The sequence below is a fragment of the Gallus gallus genome, chromosome 1, assembly GCF_016699485.2.
Source record: "Gallus gallus isolate bGalGal1 chromosome 1, bGalGal1.mat.broiler.GRCg7b, whole genome shotgun sequence".
Taxonomy (NCBI): Eukaryota; Metazoa; Chordata; class Aves; order Galliformes; family Phasianidae; genus Gallus; species Gallus gallus.
Window position 1 is genome coordinate 107,062,982 of NC_052532.1, and position 24,967 is coordinate 107,087,948.

Genomic DNA, 24,967 nt, shown 5'->3' on the forward strand with positions numbered 1-24,967 from the left:
AAAGAAATAGCAAATGTGAATTCTTTCCCCTAAAAAGAACAGAAATGCAAGGATAAAAATTTCCTGGTAAGTACAAAAGAAAAAAAGAAGGGCAAAGATACCTACTGTGAGCAAAACTTGTGGAGCCAACTCACTGAGAAAGAGGATAGAAAAATTATTCTTCATACGGCAACTTATTTCTTTCAGTTTCTGAGTCACAGAAATACAAGGGCTGCTCCTAAAGCAATGTCTCCTATTTTATTATGCTGGCAATGTCAGAGGTGGATATTGGTTGTACGGCAGTAGAGGTTGAACCTTCCAACCATTATTCCATTGCATTTTGTTGCCATGACAGTTCCTCCACATGGAAAAAAATGGCACCCACTGACATTCACTGATGCTTTCCGAATGTTGATGGACACCAAACAGCAGATGTGAGCACAGTGAGGGGTTGGTGGTGCATTTCAGAAGTGGCAAAAGCAACAATGGGTCATCTCCTCTGGAGCAGATTTTTATGAGCATGTCATGCAGGCTTTTGTTCATCGCTGATGAAAATGTATAGCTAATTGTGGTCAGTGCTGAGAAATAACTTTTTGTAGCTGAGAATTTGTTCTACCAATTAGCATTATTGTGTTTGTATCTGTTGTAGTTTCCATGGAAGTAAGCAAGAGGCATTACTTTCAGAGCAACCTCCATACTACAAGTCAAAATAAGCAAAAACTGATTGAATCCATCTCCATCGACATAAGGCCAAATACTTATTAATGTAGGTATTAACATCACATGCACATCTCTAAAACAAACATGTTTTATCATTAAAAACACATTTGTGAAAATACTCACAAACAATCTTGCATGGAACCATTCCGTTATCCATTTGAAGCCTGTCTTCCATGAATGCTATTCCAAGGTTACTGAAATTATCTACGCTTGCTTCAGCAATTAACTTATAAGGTTCCCCAGGTTTATAGGCCAACGGTGAACAATAGTCAGACCACTTCACGATCTAAGAATAAACCACATGCATGTTTTTCAGCTTGAAAAGGCTACAGAAAAATAGAAAATATACCAACAGTATTATGTTTTTGCAAGACCAACTGCAGGTAGAACTGCCTTCTCTAAAGATTCTGGTAGGGAAAAACTTCACAACAACAGAGCCACAGGGATGTTACAAAAGCAAACCAGCACAACTGGAAAATTCAAGTGTCAAAAGTAACATAACTATTTTATCAGAAGCATTAAGTAAGTACACAAGATTTAAGTTGCTTGGTACATTGAGAATTCTGATCCCTAGAAAAGCATAATGGGACACACTTGGGCTTCTCCTCGCAGAGAAGGTTTGTTAAACCAAAACTTACACATATCACTCACTATTCCAGATCAGTTTTTTCTCCAAGTGCTATGCTGCTGCCATATCTCTTTGCCCAGGAATTCAACAAGAGCGCAACCAGTCTTAGACACCCAGGTTACCGAAGAATTCTTAGAGTACATTGCTTTCATGTCTACAAAAACCTTAATCTCTTCTCTGCATGCCTTTCAAGCCAAGTCTTCCACAGCCCCCTCTCTTCTCTTCAGCATGTGACTCTGGGCTACTCCCTATGGTGGCAGTTAAGAGTCATAACATTTTTAAGACATCCTTTCTTACACAGAGAACAAGCAAAGCAGCTAACATCCACATTTCCTGTAAACAGTGAGAATATATTGATGCTGTTTCCTGCTCTTCATGGCACCAAGTAAAACATTAGGCATGCTAACAAGTAAAAAGTAGTTACTGCTATCTAATATGAATAAAGTGAATAAACAATAGAAACTCTCAAAGTTAGGCTATTGCCAAGACATATGACCTGAAATTCTGCTAATGCAACAATCCAGAACAGAACAAAAGCCCTAAGAGAATTGTTTCAAACCAAGCTTTCCTGCTATCGCTAGAAATCCTCATCTAAATTCTGTCATAATACAGAACAAAAGGCTAGCTCTTACTAAGAGATGAGAAATTATTTATACTCCTGCTTTATGGATCCACTTCAGTTTCAGCAGAAACCAGGGACGGATCACTGACAGCTGTTTAAAGAACATCTTTTCTGTCAATACATTCTTGTAGACCAGAGGAGCAATCTATTCTTACAGTCCCTGTCTATGTCGAAAGTTGGCTGCCAGAGGTAGCAGCCAAAAGCACTTCTGGTGAAGTGACATACAGAAGAACAATAAATAAACAAAATAAAACATCAGTCCTTTTCCACTCAGGTTTCAGTCTTTTATCTGGATAACTGCTTTTCAGATTGATAAATTAATTGTCAATGTCTATAGAAGAATGCAACCTTTCTTCATTCTAAAGAAAATGCAAACAAACAAAACAACAAAATTTAAAAACTGTCCTTCCTGCACTCAGGGCAGGTGAGTCACCAGACACTCTGCTCTCTATGTTCACCACAGCAGAGGACTCTCAGATCATCTCTCAGAACAAGTTGCCTGAAAAAGTGCAAGCTCCTCATCCAAGGGAGCTGATGAACCACAATTACTTACAGATGCGACACCATCTTTAACAACTAAAAGGACCTGGTACCTGATGCCAGAAAGTAAGGATGACAGATGATTCTGTAGGGTGTTAAGTAGGGACAATTCAGGAGTACATCTTATTAGACCCCTCCAGATAGTGGTCCTAGCTTATGGCATAGCCTACTCGGTGGAGGACTCTGTCAATTTTATGCTATTCCAGCAATCAGACCAGATGTTTTACTACAGTCTATCCAGGGATGCATGCGTGCCTTTCCACCTCTTCTCTCCTTGCCTCAGTGAGCAAGGAGGTCCATTCTGTACCTCAACAACATTTCGCCAGTGTTATGAATTAAAGGTCAAACATTATTTGTAAATTTTGAACAAGAAGCACTACCATTTTCCAACTGCATTTTATAGAAAAGCAAAGAAATTAAGAATTTGACTTTGGCCTCACTTCTACGGACTTTGAAAAAATTATCAAAATGTACTTAATATCAAATGTTGATACATTTATTTGAAGTAGAAAATAGAACTAGGGTATTAAAAGTGATCATTTAATGACAAGATTACATTTTTATTCCCAACAACATTATAAATGTACAAAATCTGTGATTGATTTGTTCTTAGTGTTTAGAGTTACGCTTAATGCTATGTCCATATCAATGCTAGTCTTTGCACTGCTACTTTCTTTGCACGAAACAAAGAGAAGTGCTTACCTCTTTTGAAGAGACAGGTAATTTCTGCAAGTTATCTGCCTGAGCTGAAACACTTTCTGTCACAAAGGCTATATGTTCTGTTTCTAGCAACTTTTCAGGATAAATAAAAGGAGAAATGAGAAGTAGACTCCATCTGTTTAAATCATCGAGGAGCTGAAAGAAACAGGAAAGGAAAAGTCTCTAAATGGAACATCTGATTTAATAATTCATTTTTGAATTTTCCCCAGACCAAATTCAAATCTAACTCTTCAGCTTTACATGAACAGTCTCTAAAATTTCACAAGGAAAATAACTTCCCATAAGGAAAAAGGGGAAATCGTCCTGAACCATTAAGAAGGGACACGTTAAAAGTAAAATAAAAATGGATCACCCAAGCTTTCAAGACAACCCAGATTCTAGCATTCAACTTCACAGTAGAAGCATGCAGCTGAATGGGCCACTGAAGACAGCTGTGCTATTGGCACTGTGACCTCCGTGGGCCATTTGCCACTGGACTCTGCCATTGGCAGTATGTTTCATTCAACCCAATCCTCCTCTCTCACACTGCAGACTGCCCTGCCTCTTCCTTCCATCTCAGTGCTGGTTCCTGATGGCAGAAGAGCACTGCTTGATCTTTCATAGTGACCAAGAAGGCAGTCACAACACAGCTCACAGACTCAGTCAGCACGGTGCCATTACCTGGCTAGCATTCAGATGGCAATCATTAGAGTTAGCTAACAGTTCTCTGGGAAACACAGTCCCACAGCTAAGTAGTACACATTGTCTCGACATCCATCTGCCAAAAGATCCATCAGCCTACAAGCCACAGATGATCCAAGGACTGTATATTACATGGGTCTAATATTCAGGATATTTATGGACTTATATCCAGATATTCATGGACTTATAGTTCCAGGAATTCTTTCGTAAAGCCAGTTATGTAAAAATAGTTTTATTTCTGTGGACGTGTACAGCCTGCTAAAAATTAGTACAAAATGTAGATATTGCAATGGAATTATTTTTCCTACCATATTTTAAAAGTGGTAAACAGTAAAAGCAATAGCTATTTTAGTACCATTACACTAGAAACACATGCTTTGTATTCCTTCGGGAACTCTATGTAGAAGCATGAGAAAAATTCCATAGAACATACTACACATAGACATGATTCCACATGGAAATAGAAACACTGCAGTATTAAAGTCTTGCAGCATAACTAAACTTAAAGAGGACAATCTGGCTAGCTTGCCATCCAACCAGCTTTTCTGAGCATGGAAGCTGCGAAAATAAACATTGCTACCTTCCACAGGAAAATGACCCAAACTAATGAAGCTTTGTATTACCTTACACGATCAGTTTGATTAATTGAGAAAAAGAAAGAAAGAAAGAAAGAAATTTGTTAGGTTGCTATTTAGAAACCAGTACAGCTCAGCTAGCTTTCTAGAAGCCAAAAGCATGATAGTTATCCCTTTTTTTTCCTCCAGCGTTCAACGGATGATGCAGCATTCCACAGCAGTGCTGCCTCTGTCTGCAATACAGTTAAGTCAGAGCCCTCGTGTGTCACAGGAACAGGGTGTAGGGTGGCAGGCCTTTTGCACAGGCACTCCAGCAAATACAGCTCGTAACTTCCAATGCATATTTTTAAGAGACAAATACATTGTGAATAAGAGCACTGACTTTAAGTCAAACATCAAGCCAAAATATAGTTCCCTAGAGAGTTTCCTAACTCGCACAAACACAAATAAACTGACAAGCTTATGAAGTCAGTCTGCATGAATAGCATAGCAAACAAAAAGAAATGTACTTAGTATGCAAGGACTGGGGAGAAGCTATTTTAGAAATGAGCAGAAGTGGAGCAAAGAAAGCATAGACTCGTTGAAATATGATTTTATATTTCACATTTACACCGAACTTTCCACCGGTTACATAGAACTCTGTTCTTTATGCTCACTACAGCAGAGGACTCTGCCATTTACACACAACCTCTCTGTAGACAGGGAAAATTACTTGATTTTGTTTTCTAGGGCTTTATATGAGTTAACAACTGCTTAGCTGCCCTGCGAGAGATTCTGTCACCATCTCTTCTAAGTATGAAATAACCCAACCATTGGATTGCAAGAAACTACTTTTGAATCCATTCCATGAGCACCCTTACTTGCATTGCACTGAAACTGGCCTTTCGGACTGCTTAACTTCATAGAATTATCTCGAGTTGGAACGAAGCCACAAGGATCATTAAGTGCAACTCCGGGCTCCACACAGGGCCATCCAAAAAAATCAGCTTTCCTGCTTCTGGAAAAGCTTTAGCCAACAACACTTATCATACATACATTTTAGGAACACTCATTTATGCAAGATGTATAATAACGGAAATAACTTCCACAAACACACGTACAGTTCTGAAAATCCCCCCTCAAAAAAGGGGAGATCAAGACGATGCCTGCCTTCAGCACTACCGTGGCATTTAGTTACAAATGTAACTTAATTCAATGTAACTCTTAATTCAAATAAATCAGGTGATCCGTAAGGAGGAGGGGTGCCGGAGGAGTTCCATTTCTAAACCCGCAAGGCTGGCAGCAAGCTGAGCGTGCCATAAAGTAAAACTGAAACTAAGCAGAACTTCTCCAGGTGCTGCGCGCTTCGCTTCCACCGCCGTCCCCTCACTCTGTCCCTCTGTACAAACGCGATTTTCACAGCTCGTGGTTTTCGCATCACGCTTTCCCTCACCCGAGGTAACGTTTTGTACTCACAGAAGCACGCAGTTTTCTATAACAAAAGCCGTACTGGTGAGGATCGGCCACTGACGGGCGAGGAGAGCGCGGCACAGCCCGGGGCGCGGACACTCGCCCCCTCCCTCGGGGCCACGGTCGCCGTCGCCACGGTAACGGGGGAGGCCGCCGTCCCTCGCTCCTCGCTTCTCCCTCCCCGCCCTCCCCCGCACGTACCTGCGTCTCGTCCGTGAAGAAGACTTTATTTCCTATCCTGAGGCAGACGCGCTCCTCGGGGGGCGCCGGCCTGCGCGGCGGATGAGCCGGAGGCGCCGAAGGGCCGGCGGAGCAGCAGAAGATGAAGGAGCAACGGGAGCGGTGGAGGCGGCGCACGGTGCGGCGGATGAGCGCGGCCGAGCAAGGCCCCCAGCGCGCCCATAGGTAGAGGTAGCAGAGCGTGATCAGCATGGCGGGCGTCCCCCCGCCCAGCCCCGCCTCCAGCGGCCGGCGACCGCCGAGCGGAGCCTCCGCCCCGCCTCCCGCCCCGCCTCAGACCCCGCCCGCCGACCGCCTCGCTCTCCCCCCGCGCCGCATCCGCCGGCGCGAAGGGGGCGAGCCGGCTGGGCGAGCCGTCGGCCGCTCTGATTGGTGGCCACCGGCCGCTCTCATTGGTTGCCGGCGGCGGGAAGAGACGCGCGAGGCTGTAACGGTCTATCCCCGCGGCCGGCTGAGGCGTCCCGCGCCCTGCTAGCTGTGCTGTTGGGTTGAAGTGGTGTTTGACGCCACAGAGTATGCGAGACTGTGCTTGGAACAACGTGGCAAGGAAAAAAAAAATCAATTAAAAATAAAAGGGTTATCTTTGAGGTCTCTTCCGACCCAACCCACTTTTGTGATTCACGGAATCACAGAATGGCCCGGGTTGGAAGGGACCTCAAGGATCATGAATCTCCAACCCCCTCGCCACAGGCAGGGCCACCAACCCTCCCATTTAATACTAGACCAGGCTGCCCAGGTCCCCATCCCACCTGGCCTTGAACACCTCCAGGGATGAGGCATCCACAACCTCTCTGAGCAGCCTGCTCCAGCACCTCACCACTCCCATAGTAAAGAACTAAAGATTCTGTGATTCTATGATTCTACTTAGCAGTGTAGCATTGCAGGTTATGAGCTCTGCTATGCAGCCCTGCATGTCTCATGTTCCTATCCATGATGAGGCTGCAATTTGGAGGACTCGGCTCATGTTTTTGCTATACAAATCTGTTTCTTATCCTATTGGCTGCATGGGATGGGTCGTACAAAAGTGCAGCTAGCACACCAGCCAAGCATAAGTATCTGTTACTTTTTTTTTTTTTTCCATACAGAAACAAGGAATGATTCTCATCTTCCTCAGAAATGACTCCATGTTGCCAACTGAGCTTATTTCAGTGCCTGCTGCACCTTCTGCAAGCAGCATCTCCCAGTCACGAACAAAGCAGGTGGGGCAATGGACCTCAGGTCCTCAGGTCCCACCTGTGCAACAGGACAGCCACCAGAGGGTACAGCAGAAACAAGATGGCATGCTTGGTTTCATCTGATTCAACTAGATCACCAAATGAGAAACATGAAGTCACTACCCCAAGGGGCCTGTCATTGAACTGACAAAGAGTGTGGTGGGGGATAAAATGATACAGTGTGCATGTGTCGTGTGTGGTACAGACACAGCTTGCTACTACAAGGCAACTTACACAAGGTATCTGCTACTCCTCTGGCGCACGCACAAAGGTTATTGAGATGATGAAGGATCTAGAGGGAAAAATGTGTGAGGAGCAGCTGAGGCCCCTCAGTATGCTCAGCGCAGAGCAGAGGAGCTGAGGGGAGGCCTGATGGCGGCTGCAGCTCCTCACAGGGAGCGGATGGGCAGCGCTGAGCTCTGCTCTGTGTGACAGCGACAGGGCCCGAGGGAACGGCATGGAGCTGTGTCAGGGGAGGGGCAGCTGGGGGTTAGGGACAGGTCCAGCCCGTGGGCATGGAACAGGCTGCCCAGGGCTGTGGGCACGGCATTTGCTGGAGTTCAAGAAGTGTCTGGACAACTCTTCGAGACATATTACATGATTTTTGAGTGCTACTATTTGAAGCCAGGAGTTGGACTCACTTTATCCTTATGAGTCCCTTCCAGCTCAGGATATTCTATGATTCTATGATCATCTTGATCCCAGTGGGTATTCAATGCATGAGTGAAAAGAGAGAGAGGGAAAAAAGAGAAGAAAATGCGAAAAGGTTAGAAGAAATAATGACACCAACGTGAAATAGTTTCAGCTGGATGATATGTAACAAACATTTCCTGAACAGAACACAAAGCTACATTCTTTTTTACTATTCTGAACTCAAGGCCTGGTATGCTCTCAGAAATTTTCTAGAATAGCTATTCTAAGATCACAGTGTCCTAAAAGGGTCGCTATCAACATCACAGTGGGATTTTAGATAAACAAGGAACACACCGGACATTCCACACACCTGCATTTTAGTGCAGGGGAAAAAAAAAAAAAAAAAATCAAAAAAACACCACCAGAACTATAGCAGCATGACAGACATTTTTCTTTTTTTACATCTGCACCCACATTGAAAGCTTATCCAAAATGGCAGAAATCTCTGATATAATTTTGATTTCCACAGGGCATGGCTGAAACAGTTAACAGTTTCAGTTGAATGGCCAAACAGTTTAAACAGTTCTCTCCCTTCACCTCAAGCCGAAAAAGTATCAGCGTGGTGGATCTGCTACTATATCCCCTATATATATTCTATAGAGAGGGGAACAAAGTCTCTAGTGGTCCTAATTTTCCATTATATACCGTTTCTTTATGTGGCTTTATCTTACAGAGGAAGTCAAAATACTTACACAGGCACATCAAAAGAAGGAAAACAAGCAAAGTATACACAGCCTCAAAAGAAAGCTCTTAGCCTTGGAATTCACTTTCTCTGTAATAGTTCAATAGCACCCACATTGCTGACCTTCAGAGCACACTGCAAAACACAACTGTTTATATAACCTTTGCATGATGAGCAACGTACTTTGTTGAATCCTGCTGTATTCAACGACAGCACTGAATGCAGCCAACTAATTTTTTATTTCTTTCTCTATTTGTTTGGGTTCCTTTGCTCAGGAAAAGTTCATGAATACATGAGAAAACTGAGTCAAAATTTCATGATGCAAGGGAATCTAAAGCAGAAAAATATACAGGCAGTCACTATTATTAGACAGTGAAATGTTGGAATATTCTCAATGAGAATAATTTGAAGCCATAAAGTTGCTGTCAGTAGTCAGATTTTGATCACAGCATAGCTTAGACTTAATCATGATAAGCTCTGTTTAAAACATTAAGTATTTTATATTGGAAAACGTTTTTGTGTTGTTATGAAATCAAGGCCATGTACACACTAGGATATTTACTAAAATAGACATCCTAAAATAAGCATGACAATCAATTTCCCCATAAAGGAGGGTGGAAGGAAGACTTGAAAAGGAACAGTGTGTAATATTAGCGCTCAGACTTACCGGAACACTTGCATTTTTTACACAGAGCACAGTTTACAGAAAGGTGTTGCAAGATGTAGAAAACAGACACACAGAGATATGAAATAGTTTACAAAGAAAATGAGGTAAACCCCGAATACAGGGGATAAGCTGAATTTCAAATTTCTGCCTGCAGACAGGGACAAAATAACCCCTCCAAATGGGACAGAAAGACCAGCTTCAATCTAGAGGGGTTAAGTCCATCTAGGGTCTCCAGTATAACTCAGACTCAGAACAGGGAGCCAATACAGCCATAGAACACGAATGTTAAGGAGCCTCTTTTTCTTTTTCTTTTTCTTTTTCTTTTTCTTTTTCTTTTTCTTTTTCTTTTTCTTTTTCTTTTTCTTTTTCTTTTTCTTTTTCTTTTTCTTTTTCTTTTTCTTTTTCTTTTTCTTTTTCTTTTTCTTTTTCTTTCTCTTTTTCTTTCTCTTTCTCTTTCTTTTTACTTTTTTTTTTAAGTTTAAAATGGCTATTATGAAAATAACTGTGATATGCTTTGTGAATGACTTTGAATTCATTTTTGAGGAGCTCTGTATGCTATTAATGGCTCCAAATGTCAACGTTATTTTGTTTAACACCAGCTAATATTTAAATCTATAAATGCTGTAGGATTATCCTGTCTCCTGACTGTAACAATTGATTTTGCATATTATTTACTCTTACAAATGCTTTCTTAAGAAAACTGAGTAAAACAAGTTTCCCACAAAGATAAAAATACAAAATAATTATCTTATGGTCCATTTCTCTCTTGATACACTGTCCTTAATTCCCTTAAAATCAGACTCAAATCTGCCAAAGTTACTCTCAGGAAGTGCTAGAAGTGTGAAAAATAATCCCTGCTTCTGGGAAAAAGAGATAAGCACTTGTAACAGTATCAGTATTTTCTTTCCTTTGCCAAATACAGCTCCTCATATTGAAATTAAGTGTATTTCAAAACGCAGTTATTCATTCCAGTACCTAAAGGAGGCCTACAGGAAATCTGGAGAGGGATCCGATAAGGCAGTGTTGTGATAGGGCTTAAGTTGAAAGGGAGCCCAAAGCCCACACCGCCCCAACCAGTGCCATGGGCAGGGCTGCCCCCCACCAACTCAGGCTGCCCAGGGCCCCATCCAGCCTGGCCTTCTGCACCTCCAGGGATGGGGTACCACAGCTTCTCTGGGCAGCTGGGCCAGCGCCTCATTGCCCTTTGAGGAAAGGATTTCCTCCTAACACCTAAGCTAAATTTCCCCCTTTTAGTTCAAAACCATTCCTCCTTGTCTCATCACTATCAGATCACATAAAAAGTCAGTCTCCCTCCTGTTTATAAACTCCCTTCCAGTACTGGGAAGGCCACAATGAGATGTCCCCGCATCCTTCTCCAGACAAAACAATCCCAGTTCCCTCAGCCTACCTTCACAGGAGAGGTCCTCCAGTCCCCTGTTCATCTTTGTGCCCTCCTTTGGACCCTCTCCAACAGCTCCACTCCTTCTTGTGCTGGGGACCCCAGGCCTGCACGCAGTACTCCAGATGGGGCCTTATGAGGGCAGAGCAGAGGGGGACAATCCCCTCACTCTTCCTGCTGCCCACTCATCTTTTGGTGTAGCCCAGGATGCTGTCGGTCTTCTGGGCTGCCAGCTCACACTGATGGCTCATGTCCAGCTTTTTGTCCAACAGGACAGGCAAATCTCCAGCAAAATATTAACTTACTTTTTTCTACAATGTTACCCAGAGCTACATTAAATTACACTATATAATTTCATTCATAGAATACACTATATAGTTTCATTATCAAAAAGTATGTTTTCCGTAACTTTGTAGCAGATTTGGTCTTGCAGGGCTTTATCAACAGATTTATTTGATGTAACTTTGTATCTTTCAGAGAACTGTACTTTAGTAGCTCCGGCTTCAGTTCTGTGCTAATATCCATGTTGGCAGGTTCTGTCTAGAGCTATAAATCAATTATCCTCACATATGGATCTGATTGCAAGATTGGGGCGGTAGGGATCAGTTGTGTAATGAACACTTCCTTTTTAACTATCAAGCTAAATTCAATCTAAACAAAACAAAACCGATGTAATGATATATGTGCATTTAAGACAGTAATTCAGCAAGATGGTCAATTATAATTTAGGTTACTTATAAAGTTTGCCATTTTTTTTTTCTTAGTAACCATGCTACTATTTAGCATACAATTTGTTATTTGAACATTACTTACTATATTGTTCATTCTAATAATTGTACTGATCTTGATGCATAAATGTTAAAACTTACAGAGACTGTACATATGTTTTCTTCTTGGTGTCTTTTTTACTTAGCTATAGATTTATGAATTCTACAAAGCACTTAAACACGGGAGGGAGTAGGTATTGACTGAGAATTTTCTAACCCATATTTTCAGTGCTTTCCACAAGACAGCTTAATGGATTTGATCTTTGCGTTTAAACTGTATCTAGCAGTCACAGCAGGAATGGCTGTTATAAAAATGGAGAAAATTAATGTGAAAGGTTGAGTTCAACAAATCAAATTCCCGAAAATGTTACTCAAGACTGCTTCAAAAACAAAAGTATGTCTGTAATGCTATTATTTTTATCAGCCAAGTAGCTAACAACAACCGTACAACTTGCATCAATATAAGAAAACTAGTCTTTCAAATATGACATAACCTCTTCCCTGATGGACAAAGGGTATCTTATTAGAAGCAAGAATCCCATGTGCAAACTTATATTATGCCTTCTAATGCAGAACCATTTCAGGGGAAAATGGTGTCTTTCAAGAAAGCATATCCAGTGGACCTCATTTGTGAGTCCTGCCCTTTCGTGTTGACTGAACATGTGCTACCTTCAGCTGTATCAGAGCTTGAGAAAGAGCCATGAAGGCTTATGTAAGAAGAACCTGTCTCCCACAAAGAATTTTGTGTCCACACAAAATGACCATTTTGATGTCTTCTTCAGCTGAGTCAGCTAGAAGAGACCTAATTTATACCAAATAATCAATGGATATTCCATGTTCAGTGAGCAAAATCATTTTTCTCTCTCTGGGAAGAAAGTTGAGAGCGTATAGCAATTATATTTGGTAGCTCAATCTATTCATTTTGTGGTCAATGTGTAAGCAGCACCAGAGGAAAAATAATCCAGCAAAAGGTTCTTACAATCCACTTGCATCTTTGCAGCAGTTGAGAAATAAAGGAAACAAGTGAACTGTTGCAATGAACCTTAACAATGAAAACAGATAATGTTACCTATCAAGTAATAAATTGCTCTTGTATGATATAATAGGTAACTAGTAATTTTCAGTACATATGAAAACACTGGGAAGAAAGCTTGGACTAAGACAGTTTGTGTTCAGCCTTTGTTGGTTTAAAGCAAACTGCATATTGTGAAATAAAACATGCCTCAAATAACACGACATTCATAACCCTTATTCTTTGATAGATGAAGTAATCTTTCTTGGCATAAGATTTCTACTCCTTCCATCAAATAGCAAACAAATTAAAGGACTATCCTCGGAGTCTTGAGGCAGGCACTAGGCCTGTCCTCTCATCATCACTGATTTTTGGTATCTTTTTGTGTTTTATAGTTAAAAGATGGAAAAGATTCCATTTACTGTAAAATTCACTCTGTAATTAAAATTCTCTTCGTGTCTCTATTACACTTCTTTAAGACTGGATTCTGACACATTTTCCCAAGTCATACAAGGAGTATAAAGTGGCAACAGAAAGATAAAGGACATGTTATTCAATGTGATTTGCTAACTTAAGATTAATAAATAGTCTGTTTCTCTATAATTGCTCTCAGCAGGAGTCTGACCACATGAGAACATCTTTGAACTATTTGGAGGAGTCAAAAGAAAACTCATTAAGGATGTTTCTTTCCTTTTACCTGAGGCCATGTTTGTTTTAGGTAAGTATGCTTTGGGAGTTAAGATAAAGGAGGGGCTGAGAGGCCAAGACAAGCAGCCAGCCTGCCACAGAAACAGAAGGCTTCAGATCATCAAAAACTATGGAGGGTGCAGCTGTAGATTTCTTGCTCCGGGCTACAGTGGATCACATCTGTCAGTGCTCCAGAGATGCCCAGCAACACTCACTCAATCCAAGAGAGCAGCCAGAGAGGTAAGACAGAGACAGGCAGAGGACTCTTTTTAACCAGAGTTTCTTTCCAAACTCCAGCAGAAATACTGAAAAAAATAGGACTCCCTTAAAACAGGAATCCACTAAAAGGAGAGCAATTGTAGCTGTCTCTAAGCATAACTATCCCCTTTAAAATAAGACTGCCAGCTGTATCATAGTTAGCAGTAAATGGATTCCTCCAGAAAGAACATGAATATGGTCACTTTAAAGGCTGCTAAGAAGCTCAGACTGTAAGTACCATTTGAATGTAATAATTCTAGATTGGAGCAGAAAATGAAAAACAATTTTTAACTTTGGAAATAACAGGCAAAATAAGTTTCTGAAAACTTTTAATTTGGGACTGGTGTTTTATTTGTTTTTCTGATATTTTATCCTTTTCAGTCAAGTATTTGAGAATATAGTTGTAAACAAAAGCAAATGAATAGTAAGCTTGCAATAACTGTTACTTATTTATTTAGCTTTTGCATCTGATATAAGTTCTCAATTTCTCCTATAAAAAATGGTAATTAGATCCAATCTCCCATTATACTTTAATGTTGTCTAATCAATAAATGATCAGGCACTCAATGATCATATGTAACAATTAATTAGACATAGCGCCAAAGATGGAGAGTTACTTTTCAGCAGCTTTTTGCAGCAGTGGTAAATAAATAGAAAATATTTCAGTGAAATCTTAAAAGGAAATGATACCTTAGTTATAAATGTACGAGTGGCTGCCTTGTTTGTTTAATCAGATCATAGACAGAAGACAGACCAATACTGCCGTAGAAATCAGACTTACCAAATCAAAACAAGTCTTTTGCAACTTGGGATATTCTATGATTTTGTGATCAAAATGTGCTGAGAAAAACAAAAAGTCATGTTTTTTCTTTCTTTTTTTTTTTTTTTTTCTTCAAAAGACACCAGCAGAAGCTAACAAAAGAACTATTTTATGGATATTCTATGGATATTACCACAGAGAATTAACCGTGTAAGCACTATTCTATCTTAATCTTTCAGCAACCCCGCTTTGTGGAGGCCCTGGATGCCCTCAGCCAGGGATGGTGAAATGACAGAGAATCAACAAATGGTGAGATTAAATTCTGGAAAAAATAATCCTCATCAAGAACAGGTGCAGAAATGAAAGCTATCTGAGCACAGCAAGTGAGGATTGGTCTTTTAGTCATTTCCTTTTTCAATTTCAAAGTACTTTCTTCAGTATTGACAAATGTTTCCAATTATGATGCTCCATGCATGGCAATGTGTAAGACTATCTCTAATTTTGTATCATATATAGAATCATCAGCTCATAAGAGCTGCAGAAAACACTGTTTACTAAGACAGTTCATTTTTAAACATCAGTTTTTATTTCTTTACAAAAATAAGAATATTCTCTGTTTGAAATTTCCTCACTTAATTCATACGTGAGATTTTGTATAGGGGAGAAAAGATTTTGAGTGAAAATGATTTTGAGGTGAAATTTTAAAATATACCTTCAGGTGCAAAGTTGTACTGATAGATTTTTGAGATTTTGAGAGGGATGTTGCTATAGCTAAAGCAGATAAAAAGTCAACATAAAGATCAATTTAAGAGCTACTCTGAAAGGCCCACCAATTAATAACTAGTTTTACTTATTCATTTAGGAAGATTTGTTAGATAAGAGGATAAAACTACAGAGATATATAAGCACATTCAACATAGCTCCCAACACTGCAAACTTAAAAAAATGTACTGAAATTGTGTTCTGCTGCTTAGTTTTGAGCACACAAGTGAGTTTTTGCAGCATCAGATTCACAACTACATCTTCAACCTTTTCCCAAAGGCTCAGCAGGTTAGGACATCAGCTTTCCTTAGTGTAAATCTTAAAACGTTCACCATTTCTAACACATTCTAATACATGTAATGCCTTTTTTTTTTATCACATACTTTTTGTCTCCTGAAGGTGGAGGCAATAGCTGTACAGATCTGTTGGAGTGCCATGCTCCTGGCAGGCACCATGGGGAAAACCTGTGGAACAGCATCCTTCCTAGAGGCACCTGTAAATTTGCAAAGAATGAGAGTTGTCCTATTCTCACAAGAGGTGCTCACTAACGCATAGGTACATCCCACAGCTGTGGAAAACAAGAGGCATCTTCTTCAGCAAATTACTGAGGTTTCTGACTGAATTAGATTTGCACTTAATTGGCGTTATCAGAATTGCTTTTCAGAAATGCAGTATTTCAGCCTGAAAAATATGTGTTTATAGGTATATTTAGTAAATACCTATTAGTGCATATATAATTTAAAAAAAACGTGTTCTGAACAGAAAATGGTAGAAAAACAGGTCAGTAAAGGTAAAAAGACTATTTTAATTTTAACATAGGTATAAAAGGAGAAAAATTGCATATGGTGTCTATAATTTAACATAGATATTATGATCACACTTACAATGTTCAGCAAGATCAAGAGTCCATTTTACCAGGTGCTGTGGAAAAAAAGTAAATGAGTCTCTGCTTAAAAACCAACATCAGCCTAACAGGCTTGAGACAAAACATTTCTGCTACAAGACAGGCAGACATGGGAAAAAAGGGCCGACATAAGAGATACAGAGGAAATTCTTTAAGACCCCTTGCATGATCTGTAACCAAAGGGTTTTTTGGGGCCCATCAAAATACTCATTTTGAAACCTACTTCCTCAGAATGATGAATGAATTGCTCTGATAGTGGCATAAATCATCTTTGTTTGTTCCACTTTTCACAAGCAGTTCTACCACAACAGGGTAAAATCTTACTACGTATGCAAAGTCAAGTTTATGCTAATAGTAATAGAAAAGATGTCTTGTTTAAGATGTAGTAGAGAACATATGTTCACAAGACCATGTTATAGTGCTCAGTGACTCTGGGAGATGCTTTCAGGTTTACAGTCTTAATAGGATCTGGTAAAGTTAACATTTGCAGGTTCTTACTATTATTGTGAACTTAATTTGAAATAAATTAGTATTTGCCAAATTTTGTATTGAAATTTAAAATTGATTTTTGCTGCCCAGTTTATTCTATCAAAAATGCTTGCTTTTAAAATGGGTAAATAGAAATGTCAGGTGCCAGTTGTCTCTTGATTTAACTGTTTGGACTCTTAACATGCTCATGGTATCTCTGATTACAGCTAAGCTTGCTGACTTGAACATTCCACCTCCAATCTGCTGGTTAGTACAGATAAAGGTGTATTTTATAATAACTTAAAGCCCCCATTCTCTTAAACTGACTGAAAATCTTCTTTCAATCACTGAACTTCTGTTTGGTGGTGTTACTAGATCACCGATCTCTACAGATATTCTGTACAGTCTTAAACAGAATGTACAATACTTCATAGTTCATACAACATATGAGTTGAAATGGTTTCTTAAACGCACAGCTATGGGCAGCCTATGGGTACAAATAATATCTGAAGAATGTTTAGTTGGAATAAAAAAAAAATCAGAACACCAAACAAAGGAACATAACCATGTAATTTTACAGTTGTTTGTAGAAGAAAAGAGTGAAATCTTCATTTTTAGTCTATGCTATATAATAAGCATGTCTCTTTACAGTCACAACCAGATGGTCAGCTAACAAATTTTAGAACAAAAGGAGCCCTGGGGTTTCAACATCCAGTGAGGTGAGTTAAATACTATCACTTAATTCAGGGAAATTAACATCCTGAAAGAAAATATTTCTTCTAGGGCAAAGTATTACTTTGTCTCTGGAGTGTCTCTTTGTAATGGTGCATTTTAACAACTCACCAAACTCCATAGATATTTATCTCCCCACAGGGAAGAGCCCAGGCTGAACAGAATCTGAAAGAATACTCCAGTAATGAAAATAAGAAAAAAGTTGCCTTAAAAATAATCCTACTTAATCTAACTTGTATTGCATATAATATATAATGATATAATAATAACATATAATAACTTACATGTTATTCCAAATCTACAAATGCCAAATAACGAACACGAGCAGATACTAATGCTGTGTGACTTGTCACAGATATTTGTCTTGAGTCTGCTGAAATTTGCTCTTTGGTAAAAAATTGAACTCCAGGTAAATCTTTTCCTGTAATTCCTCCAAGAACAGGAAATAGAAGTCTTTCCATTCCCATTTAAATTCTGTATGGCTTAATGATATAGAAACTCCTGATGTGAACTTCCAATTGCAAGAGGAAAATTAATGGAATATCACTCTTCCTTACAAGCAAATTGTAAATTAATTGAAAACTGGAAATAGTGGAACAAAGAAATAGATGTGCACACATACACATGCAAAACTCACGAACATATGTAAAAAGACCAAATAAAATTTTGCTTTAGTGGGAAAACAGGTGAAAACCAGAAATGTAAATTAATACACATTCAGGATTTCAAAAAAAAAAAAAAAAAAAAAAAAAAACCAGTAATTTTGAAATAAATCTCTTCCACCTGAAGACACTAGAAAAAAAAAAACTAAGATCAACCTGTGTGCAAGAGGAAACCCACTCCAATCTTAATTTGGGATCTTAATCCCAGAATCACAAAACATTCTTCAACCTTCTCGCAGTCACACAGGACACTTCCATGCATTGAGCTAAATATAAAACAAAACAAAAAATCTCAAGCACACATCACGGCCCTGTCAACACTTTATCATGGAGGGACCTTAGATAAATACATTACAAAATATGCCCAAAGCAACTGAGGTAATTTAAAGTTAATAGTATGTTTTAGTCAGCAACTGTTATTTTAAAGGAGAAGGAGCCCCAGGATTTTTCTGCCTTCAGAGAAACAACAACAAAAAAATAGATTTTAATAGCCAAGCTAAGTTAGCTGGGAAAGTGTCTCATGGTTTTAACTTTTCTCTTTAAATATGCTTTCTTATCAGACTTTATTTGCCCAAATCCAAATGCCAAAAGTTTCTTAATAACACTGGAGAGAAGGTTCTGGCTAACTTTCCAGTACAAGCCACTATTCACTTCTACAATGATGACACTGACTCTGAAGAAGATGAGGAAGAAACCAGTTCAGCCTAGTAATTAACAATTGCAAGCCTTTCCAAATACATAATTAAAAAATGAAGAAAGGAATTAAAAGGAACTGTCAAGAATTCTGAACACACATCTTACTGAACAAAGAAGCACATCAAAGCTCGTATGAAGACTATTTATAGCTAACTAACAAGAAGAATGAGTCAATGCAACTGGGAACAGAGGAAATCCTTTTGTGTTTCAAAAGACTTTTAAATTAACCCTGAAACTTTACTAAAAGATCATAATGTTTTTAATTGTGTTGGTTTAAGCAACAGCTGGATTAAGAACTTGAACAGCACTGCATTTACTCACTTTTTTTACATGCAGCATGAAAATAGGACTGGTTATGGGGCAAAATAATGTAATATAAAGTCCCAAAATAAACCAAAGTCTTTGAACCATGATGTTTGGAAGAATTTAAGTAAGATATGATTTCATATGCAAAGAATATTGCATATTATTTCTGCGGAGCAGATTTATTCTGACAAGAATGTTGTATGCCGTACTAACCTAATGCATTTCAACTTCCCTGTCTGGACAAGTTTTAAAGGACAATCTTGTGATGTCTTCTGTTATTCTCAGACTTTCCCACTCTACTCAGAGAAGTGCCTTTTTGTCAGTCAGAAAAGTCAATTAATGACATACTAAAACGTGTTATGTACGGTTGTTTTGGTCTTATTTGTTACAACATTCAAAGCATATTTCTACGGTCTAGTGTGCTTGACTCTGTGATTTTAATACAACTGACTTAGTGTTGATTCCTATCTGGTGTGTATCTTACCATTTTGATATTCCTTTTACACTGATATTCAGAAAAACTTACATTACTACTTTTCATAAGCATCTTCACTGTAATTAACAATGTCAATATATCTATTCCTACACAGTTAATCCATTAGGAAAAAAATAAAATAAAAATAAAAGCTTGTTATAACCTGTTCTGTTTAAGGTGGGGTTTTTTTGTTTGTTTTTTTGCATAAATAGTATGCGCTCAGGGAGTCTGCCATTACTTTGCGTTGCTATGCCAGGATTTTTTTACATTGCACAAGGATAAGGTGTTGGGTCACAATATGTTTCAGAATTACGCTTAGTTACCTCTAACTAAAACTGTCATACTTTCCCCAGAGAAATGGCAAAGGCAGCACCCAAGGTTCTTGACCTATACTACTCTTGATAGCGTAGATAAGGTCAGATGGTTATAAGCATGTCAGATATTCCTCTTCGTACAATATGCTGTCAAACAAAGCTAGAGTATTATAAATTGTAAGTCTAGCAAAGATTCCAAATGAGCCATCACATTACAGTGATTTTACTTTTTCAGAAACTCCATTTACAAACTAGAGAGTGGATCTACTGATTAAATTTACAAAGAGAGACAGCATAGAATCATAGAATCATAGAATCACAAAGGTTGGAAAAGACCCACAGGATCATCCAGTCCAACCATTCAGCCATCACCAATGGTTCTCACTAAACCATGTCCCTCAACACAACGTCCAAACGTTCCTTAAACACCTCCAGGGTCAGTGACTCCACCACCTCTCTGGGCAGCCCATTCCAGTGCCTGATCACTCTTTTAGAGAAGCAGTATTTCCTAACGTCCAGCCTGAATCTTCCCTGGCACAGCTTGAAGCCATTCCCTCTAGTCCTATCACTGGTTACATGAGAGAAGAGGCTGATCCCCAGCTCACTACAACCTCCTTTCAGGTAGTTATAGAGAGCAATAAGGTCTCCCCTGAGCCTCCTCTTCTCTAGACTGAACAATCCCAGCTCCTTCAGCCACTCCTTGTAAGGCCTGTGCTCCAGACTCCTCATCAGCTTTGTTGCCCTTCTCTGGACACTCTCCAGGGCCTCAATGTCTTTCTTACAGTGAGGGGCCCAAAACTGTACACAGTACTCAAGGTGCGGCCAAGGTGCAGTATCCTGTAATATACATAATTACAAAAACTAGATTAATTTGTAAATCCCAATATGACAAGTGAAAATTCAGCTTTTTGACACTTCACTTGTTCATCATCTCCATATATTCCCTTCCCAACCAATGGAATTACCACAAAGACATTTTAAAGGTCATAGAGATCATAAGATTATATATGGTCCAGTTTCGCCATTATAGGCTTGTAGCTCATTTAAGCAGAAGAACATCCAAGATCACTTAATAGGTCAGTTATAATGACTTACCTCCAACATCGGCCAAATTATTGTACATTGAGCCTCAACTTCTTCCTTGTCAGAAGCTCTTATTCTCAGTTGGGTTCAGTCAGAACATCTGATGTTTCTGCCCTCACTTTCTGAGTCCTGAGCACTTCTCACCTTCTAAGACACTTCTGTGTGCATCCATGCTGTTATTTTTCTCTCACACAAACCAAGCTGACACTGCTAAAGTGCTCAGAACTCTACTGATGTTTACTGGAATCTAGAGGGATGTGCTGAGTGTTCTATCTGCCTCCATTGTGAAAATGGCTCAGTAGCTTGGTAGTTATCTCACATCTTCACACTGAGCAGTACTCCGAATCGAATTCCACTTTCAAATTCAGGTAATACTACTATACTATTGTAATTACTGGCAATATTTAGCTACAATTATTAGTGAAAGCCAAATTATATTATTCTTTCCCCCATCATGCCAACAATTTATTTTTTTGTGTGTGTCAGATCAGATAACTGGCAATCTCTTCATGTTACAATGTCAACACAAACTTATTTGCACACTTAAATAAAATGCGCATTGTGATCCGTTACCCATTTGGTAACAACTAAATAAGGACTAGAAGTGAATCAATTACAGCATCCCTGCTGCTCAACTGCAGTTAGCTTTCAGTTTTCAGTTCTAGTTTGTTACCTCATCTGCAGTTTGACCTTGAGAAGTTTTCAGTGACCTTAGAATCATCCATCAGTTCCAGGAAAAAGATAACAAAGCATCCCCAAATAACGACTTTATCATGAGTCTACTACTTCAAAGACAAGGCTAGCCATCTGCCACCTTACAGATCCATTTGTTGGCTCTGAATCTTTGTTTCACAGAACCTCCGTCAGTAGTTCCATAACTGTAATGTTTCCAGCAAGCCTTTTGATTTCCGCTGTTTGTTTAAAATTATGAAAGCTGGAAGTTGAATGCTGGAGAGATATGTAGACAAGGTCTATGATTTTATTTCTACTGCATGTGTTCATGTGAAAAGTCAAAAAAGGTGTATTCACCAAACAGCCTTGAATTCTATCTCCAAGCTCTTTTAAGACAAACTCTTGAGGGATGCATATGTCTAAGGGAAGCATATCCATTATATGATATAATATTTTTAAGTGTTATTTTTTTACACAGTAGTAGCTAGTTTTCTTTTAATCCAAACTATCACAGGAGCAATTTTCTTTCTTTCTTTCTTTCTTTCTTTCTTTCTTTCTTTCTTTCTTTCTTTCTTTCTTTCTTTCTTTCTTTCTTTCTTTCTTTCTTTCTTTCTTTCTTTCTTTCTTTCTTTCTTTCTTTCTTTCTTTCTTTCTTTCTTTCTTTCTTTCTTTCTTTCTTTCTTTCTTTCTTTCTTTCTTTCTTTCTTTCTTTCTTTCTTTCTTTCTTTCTTTCTTTCTTTCTTTCTTTCTTTCTTTCTTTCTTTCTTTCTTTCTTTCTTTTTCCTAAACTATATTTATACTCAGAGAATAACATCACCAACAGCACCGTAACGCCGCAACTGAAACAAGGTAATCTTCACAACAGTTGTTTTTATGAGCTCTGAAGACAAAATCCATACAAAGCACTGGAACACCTAACATTTGGTGACACTCCACACAGTCATGATTTCTAAAGTGGATCAGCTGCTTCTAGGTTCATAATTAAGTTGAGGCATCAACTGTGCAGCATACAAACAAAATCTACTTTAGCAACCTTCCTGCAAGGAAACTGTCAGAACAAGAAGAATAAATGTTTCCAAAACTACTTCCTCAGACTACAGTTCATTTCATGAATAGAGGGAGAGATACAAAAACAAACAAACAAAAAAACCCAACAAAACAAACCCATTCTATTTAGTTATCTTACAACTGACTGGAAATGTAACAGTACATCAGCAACCAGAACATTGCATTAAGTATTTTAGCCACTCAGACTCAAGCACCAAAGTAAAAGATCTTTTACCAAAGTAAAAGATGCATTATGAAACCAAACATGTGTACATAGAAATTATTAATTATTATTTATTAACTATTTTCTTTGTGAATCAGAAATACTTTATCATTTACATCCATAAAAGAAAGTGAAGCCTGTATAACTGCCTAGTAAAGAAAATATTCAAAAGGATTTTTTTCTTTTTTAAGTGTTTGAAGGGGGCTTTTTGACTTCATTGCTGAGCCTCTCATAGTATCTGTAGGTGGGAGCTTCAGCATGGATTTGAAGTACTAGAGAAACATTGCTCTGTATGAGGGCAAACACCTCGAAGTTTCTTACCACTCTTACCAAACTGAACTGATACAGGTACAGCCAAGACACTGGCTTGTTATGCTTCCCTGGGCCAGAAAGGAGAAGCAGTGGAGAGAACAGCAAAAAACCTCACATTCTGTTTAGGTTACCTTACTGTCACCTCTACCCTCACATTTGTCACAGGATGGTTTGTTCTACAGTTATGCTCGCTACTCTTCATGATGTTTGCCTCATTTAACTTACAGCATCTTAAGGCCCACTATAAAGGAACGGCCCACCACTGTCTCTCTTTGTGTACTTGCCTCTGCTCGTGAAGTAAAATTTGAGATGGGATATTTCTTATTATTTCCTTTTCTTATTTCAGTCACCCTATCTGTAGGGACAGTAAACAAGCAAAAGACAATAACTGTGTTAGCTTTTCATATATTTTACTCCACATGCTTTGTACCTTTGAACTTCATAACTGAGCATTTTCCTCTTCCATTACAACTCCTTGCTTGCTCAGTTAAAGTGGAAAAATACTTCTATTAATGAAATGTATTAAAAAAACACTGTGACTACACAGAGTTTAGCTCTGCCACTTCATATGCATATATTAAGTACTTGTGCTGATGCTTCCAAGCTTATAGTACTCAGTACAGTGCAATGCAACAAAAGACCAAAATCCAAGATAAACTCATGGAAAAAGAAAAGCTATTCCCCATGTTTCTTCTTCAACATTTTCCAACTTTAACGCCATAAACGTTACCTGTGTTCTTACTACCCTTCCCTCCACAGCTAATATGTAAAGGACAGAGACAGTCATTATCACCACTACACAAATTTGGCAACCACAGCTCTACTATTTTCTTTGGCTTTCAATCTTTTCGTTTGAAACACTAAACCTTTGTGATTTTTTATTACATATTTACATATACACACATTCCGATACCATCTGAGGGGAACTTGTCTTGTGAAATGCAGGTTATACCAAGATGTGTAAATTCTTATCAGTCTCCAACACAATAAAAAATGTAGAAAAAAAATGAGAAGTTGCTTCTTTTTCTTTTTCTCTTTTTCTTTTTCTTTTTTTTCTTTTTCTTTTTTCCTTTTTTTTCTTTTTCTTTCTTTTCTTTCTTTTTTTTTTCTTTGTAAGAAACGATAGAGCAATTGATCTGACTTTAAACGTTACTACCAGTTGTTCTAGAAAAAGATGCCATCAAAAGTCATAAGGGTGAAAGAGGGGGCAAGTTTAGCTCTTGCTTTTATTTATTTAGGTTTTGTGTCAGTCTGAGAAGAATGGATACCCGATATCCAAAGTCTTTAAAGACGTATGTTTTGTAAAGAAAGGCACTATTACCAATACATTTCAATCATTTCAGACCTTCATTGAACACTAAAACTTGAGGCAAATCCATAAAAATCCCTCTAAATAACTGTAGCCAAAGTGTACTGTGCATTTGCAAAAGATGGAATCTCGTCCTTTTGCTGACAGAGTTGTATCTTTCACTTAATTGCAGACATAGGCAGATGATGAAATGATGAATCCCAATCAAAACAGACATATCCCTCAGCAAAATGCATTTATTATCCTCTACATACACTGTGTTACCTAGTTTTATTTTGATCACAGAGGCAATTTCTGAAGTGTCAATTATGATTCGTAAGTTGAAGAAAAGGTCACTACAGTGCCTTTGAAGCACCGCTACACGGGAATGACAGAAAAGCAAAGATTGAGTTTCATGCCTGCAAGTTTTACTTAAACAAATGGCCCCAGTTTGCCTACACACTTAGGTGCCTCTGTTAGTTTTCCCATAATTGTGAGGTCAGCAGTTAAATGAAATGGCAGATTCATCACTGATACAATCTTTGTCCAAGGTTTACAGTCCTTTAATTTGTGTGCTTTCAGGGCTTGGGGGCATTTTCCAGTAGCTTTTCCTTATCCTGAAGGGATTTGAGTATCCTTAACAGGGGACTAAATTAATCCTCACATTAAATGATAACAGAAATGTGGCCTTCACAAGCTGTCAATTTAGAATTAAAAACGAAATTGCTTT

The 24,967-nt window shown here is 38.7% G+C and overlaps 2 protein-coding genes and 1 long non-coding RNA gene across 7 annotated transcripts in view; 2 read left to right on the forward strand and 1 right to left on the reverse strand.

Moving 5' to 3' along the window:
- The window catches only part of HLCS (holocarboxylase synthetase), a 118,269-nt gene extending 111,898 nt beyond the window's left edge, over window positions 1-6,371 (reverse strand). Inside the window, exons 1-4 of one of the 4 annotated variants that reach the window (XM_025145235.3) lie at window positions 6,116-6,371; window positions 5,326-5,471; window positions 3,192-3,344; window positions 823-985 (exon numbers count right to left, since the gene is read on the reverse strand). In XM_025145235.3, coding sequence (XP_025001003.1) covers window positions 823-985; window positions 3,192-3,344; window positions 5,326-5,331 — 322 coding nt within the window. In that variant the 5' untranslated portion in view covers window positions 5,332-5,471; window positions 6,116-6,371. Of the gene's footprint in view, window positions 1-822; window positions 1,026-3,191; window positions 3,345-5,325; window positions 5,472-5,920 lie in introns of all 4 variants that reach the window. The other 3 variants (XM_025145239.3, XM_416725.8, XM_015301496.4) reach the window with 3 other exon arrangements.
- On the forward strand, window positions 6,184-7,543 carry LOC121107510. Its single transcript, XR_005841720.1, has 2 exons — window positions 6,184-6,319; window positions 7,240-7,543. It is a non-coding gene; the product is annotated as an uncharacterized LOC121107510 (long non-coding RNA).
- Window positions 7,544-13,356: 5,813 nt separating this feature from the next.
- Window positions 13,357-19,467, forward strand: RIPPLY3 (ripply transcriptional repressor 3). Of its 2 annotated transcripts, none has more exons than XM_040652068.2 (4): window positions 13,357-13,515; window positions 14,533-14,602; window positions 17,079-17,146; window positions 18,382-19,467. In XM_040652068.2, exons 1-4 carry the CDS (start codon window positions 13,406-13,408, stop codon window positions 18,527-18,529), a joined length of 396 nt encoding a protein of 131 aa, XP_040508002.1. In that variant the 5' UTR covers window positions 13,357-13,405; the 3' UTR covers window positions 18,530-19,467. The 2 variants fall into 2 exon arrangements, with proteins under 2 accessions (XP_040508002.1, XP_046761602.1); XM_046905646.1 differs by lacking the exon at window positions 13,357-13,515 and adding an exon at window positions 13,694-13,763.
- The last annotated feature ends 5,500 nt before the right edge of the window (window positions 19,468-24,967 follow it).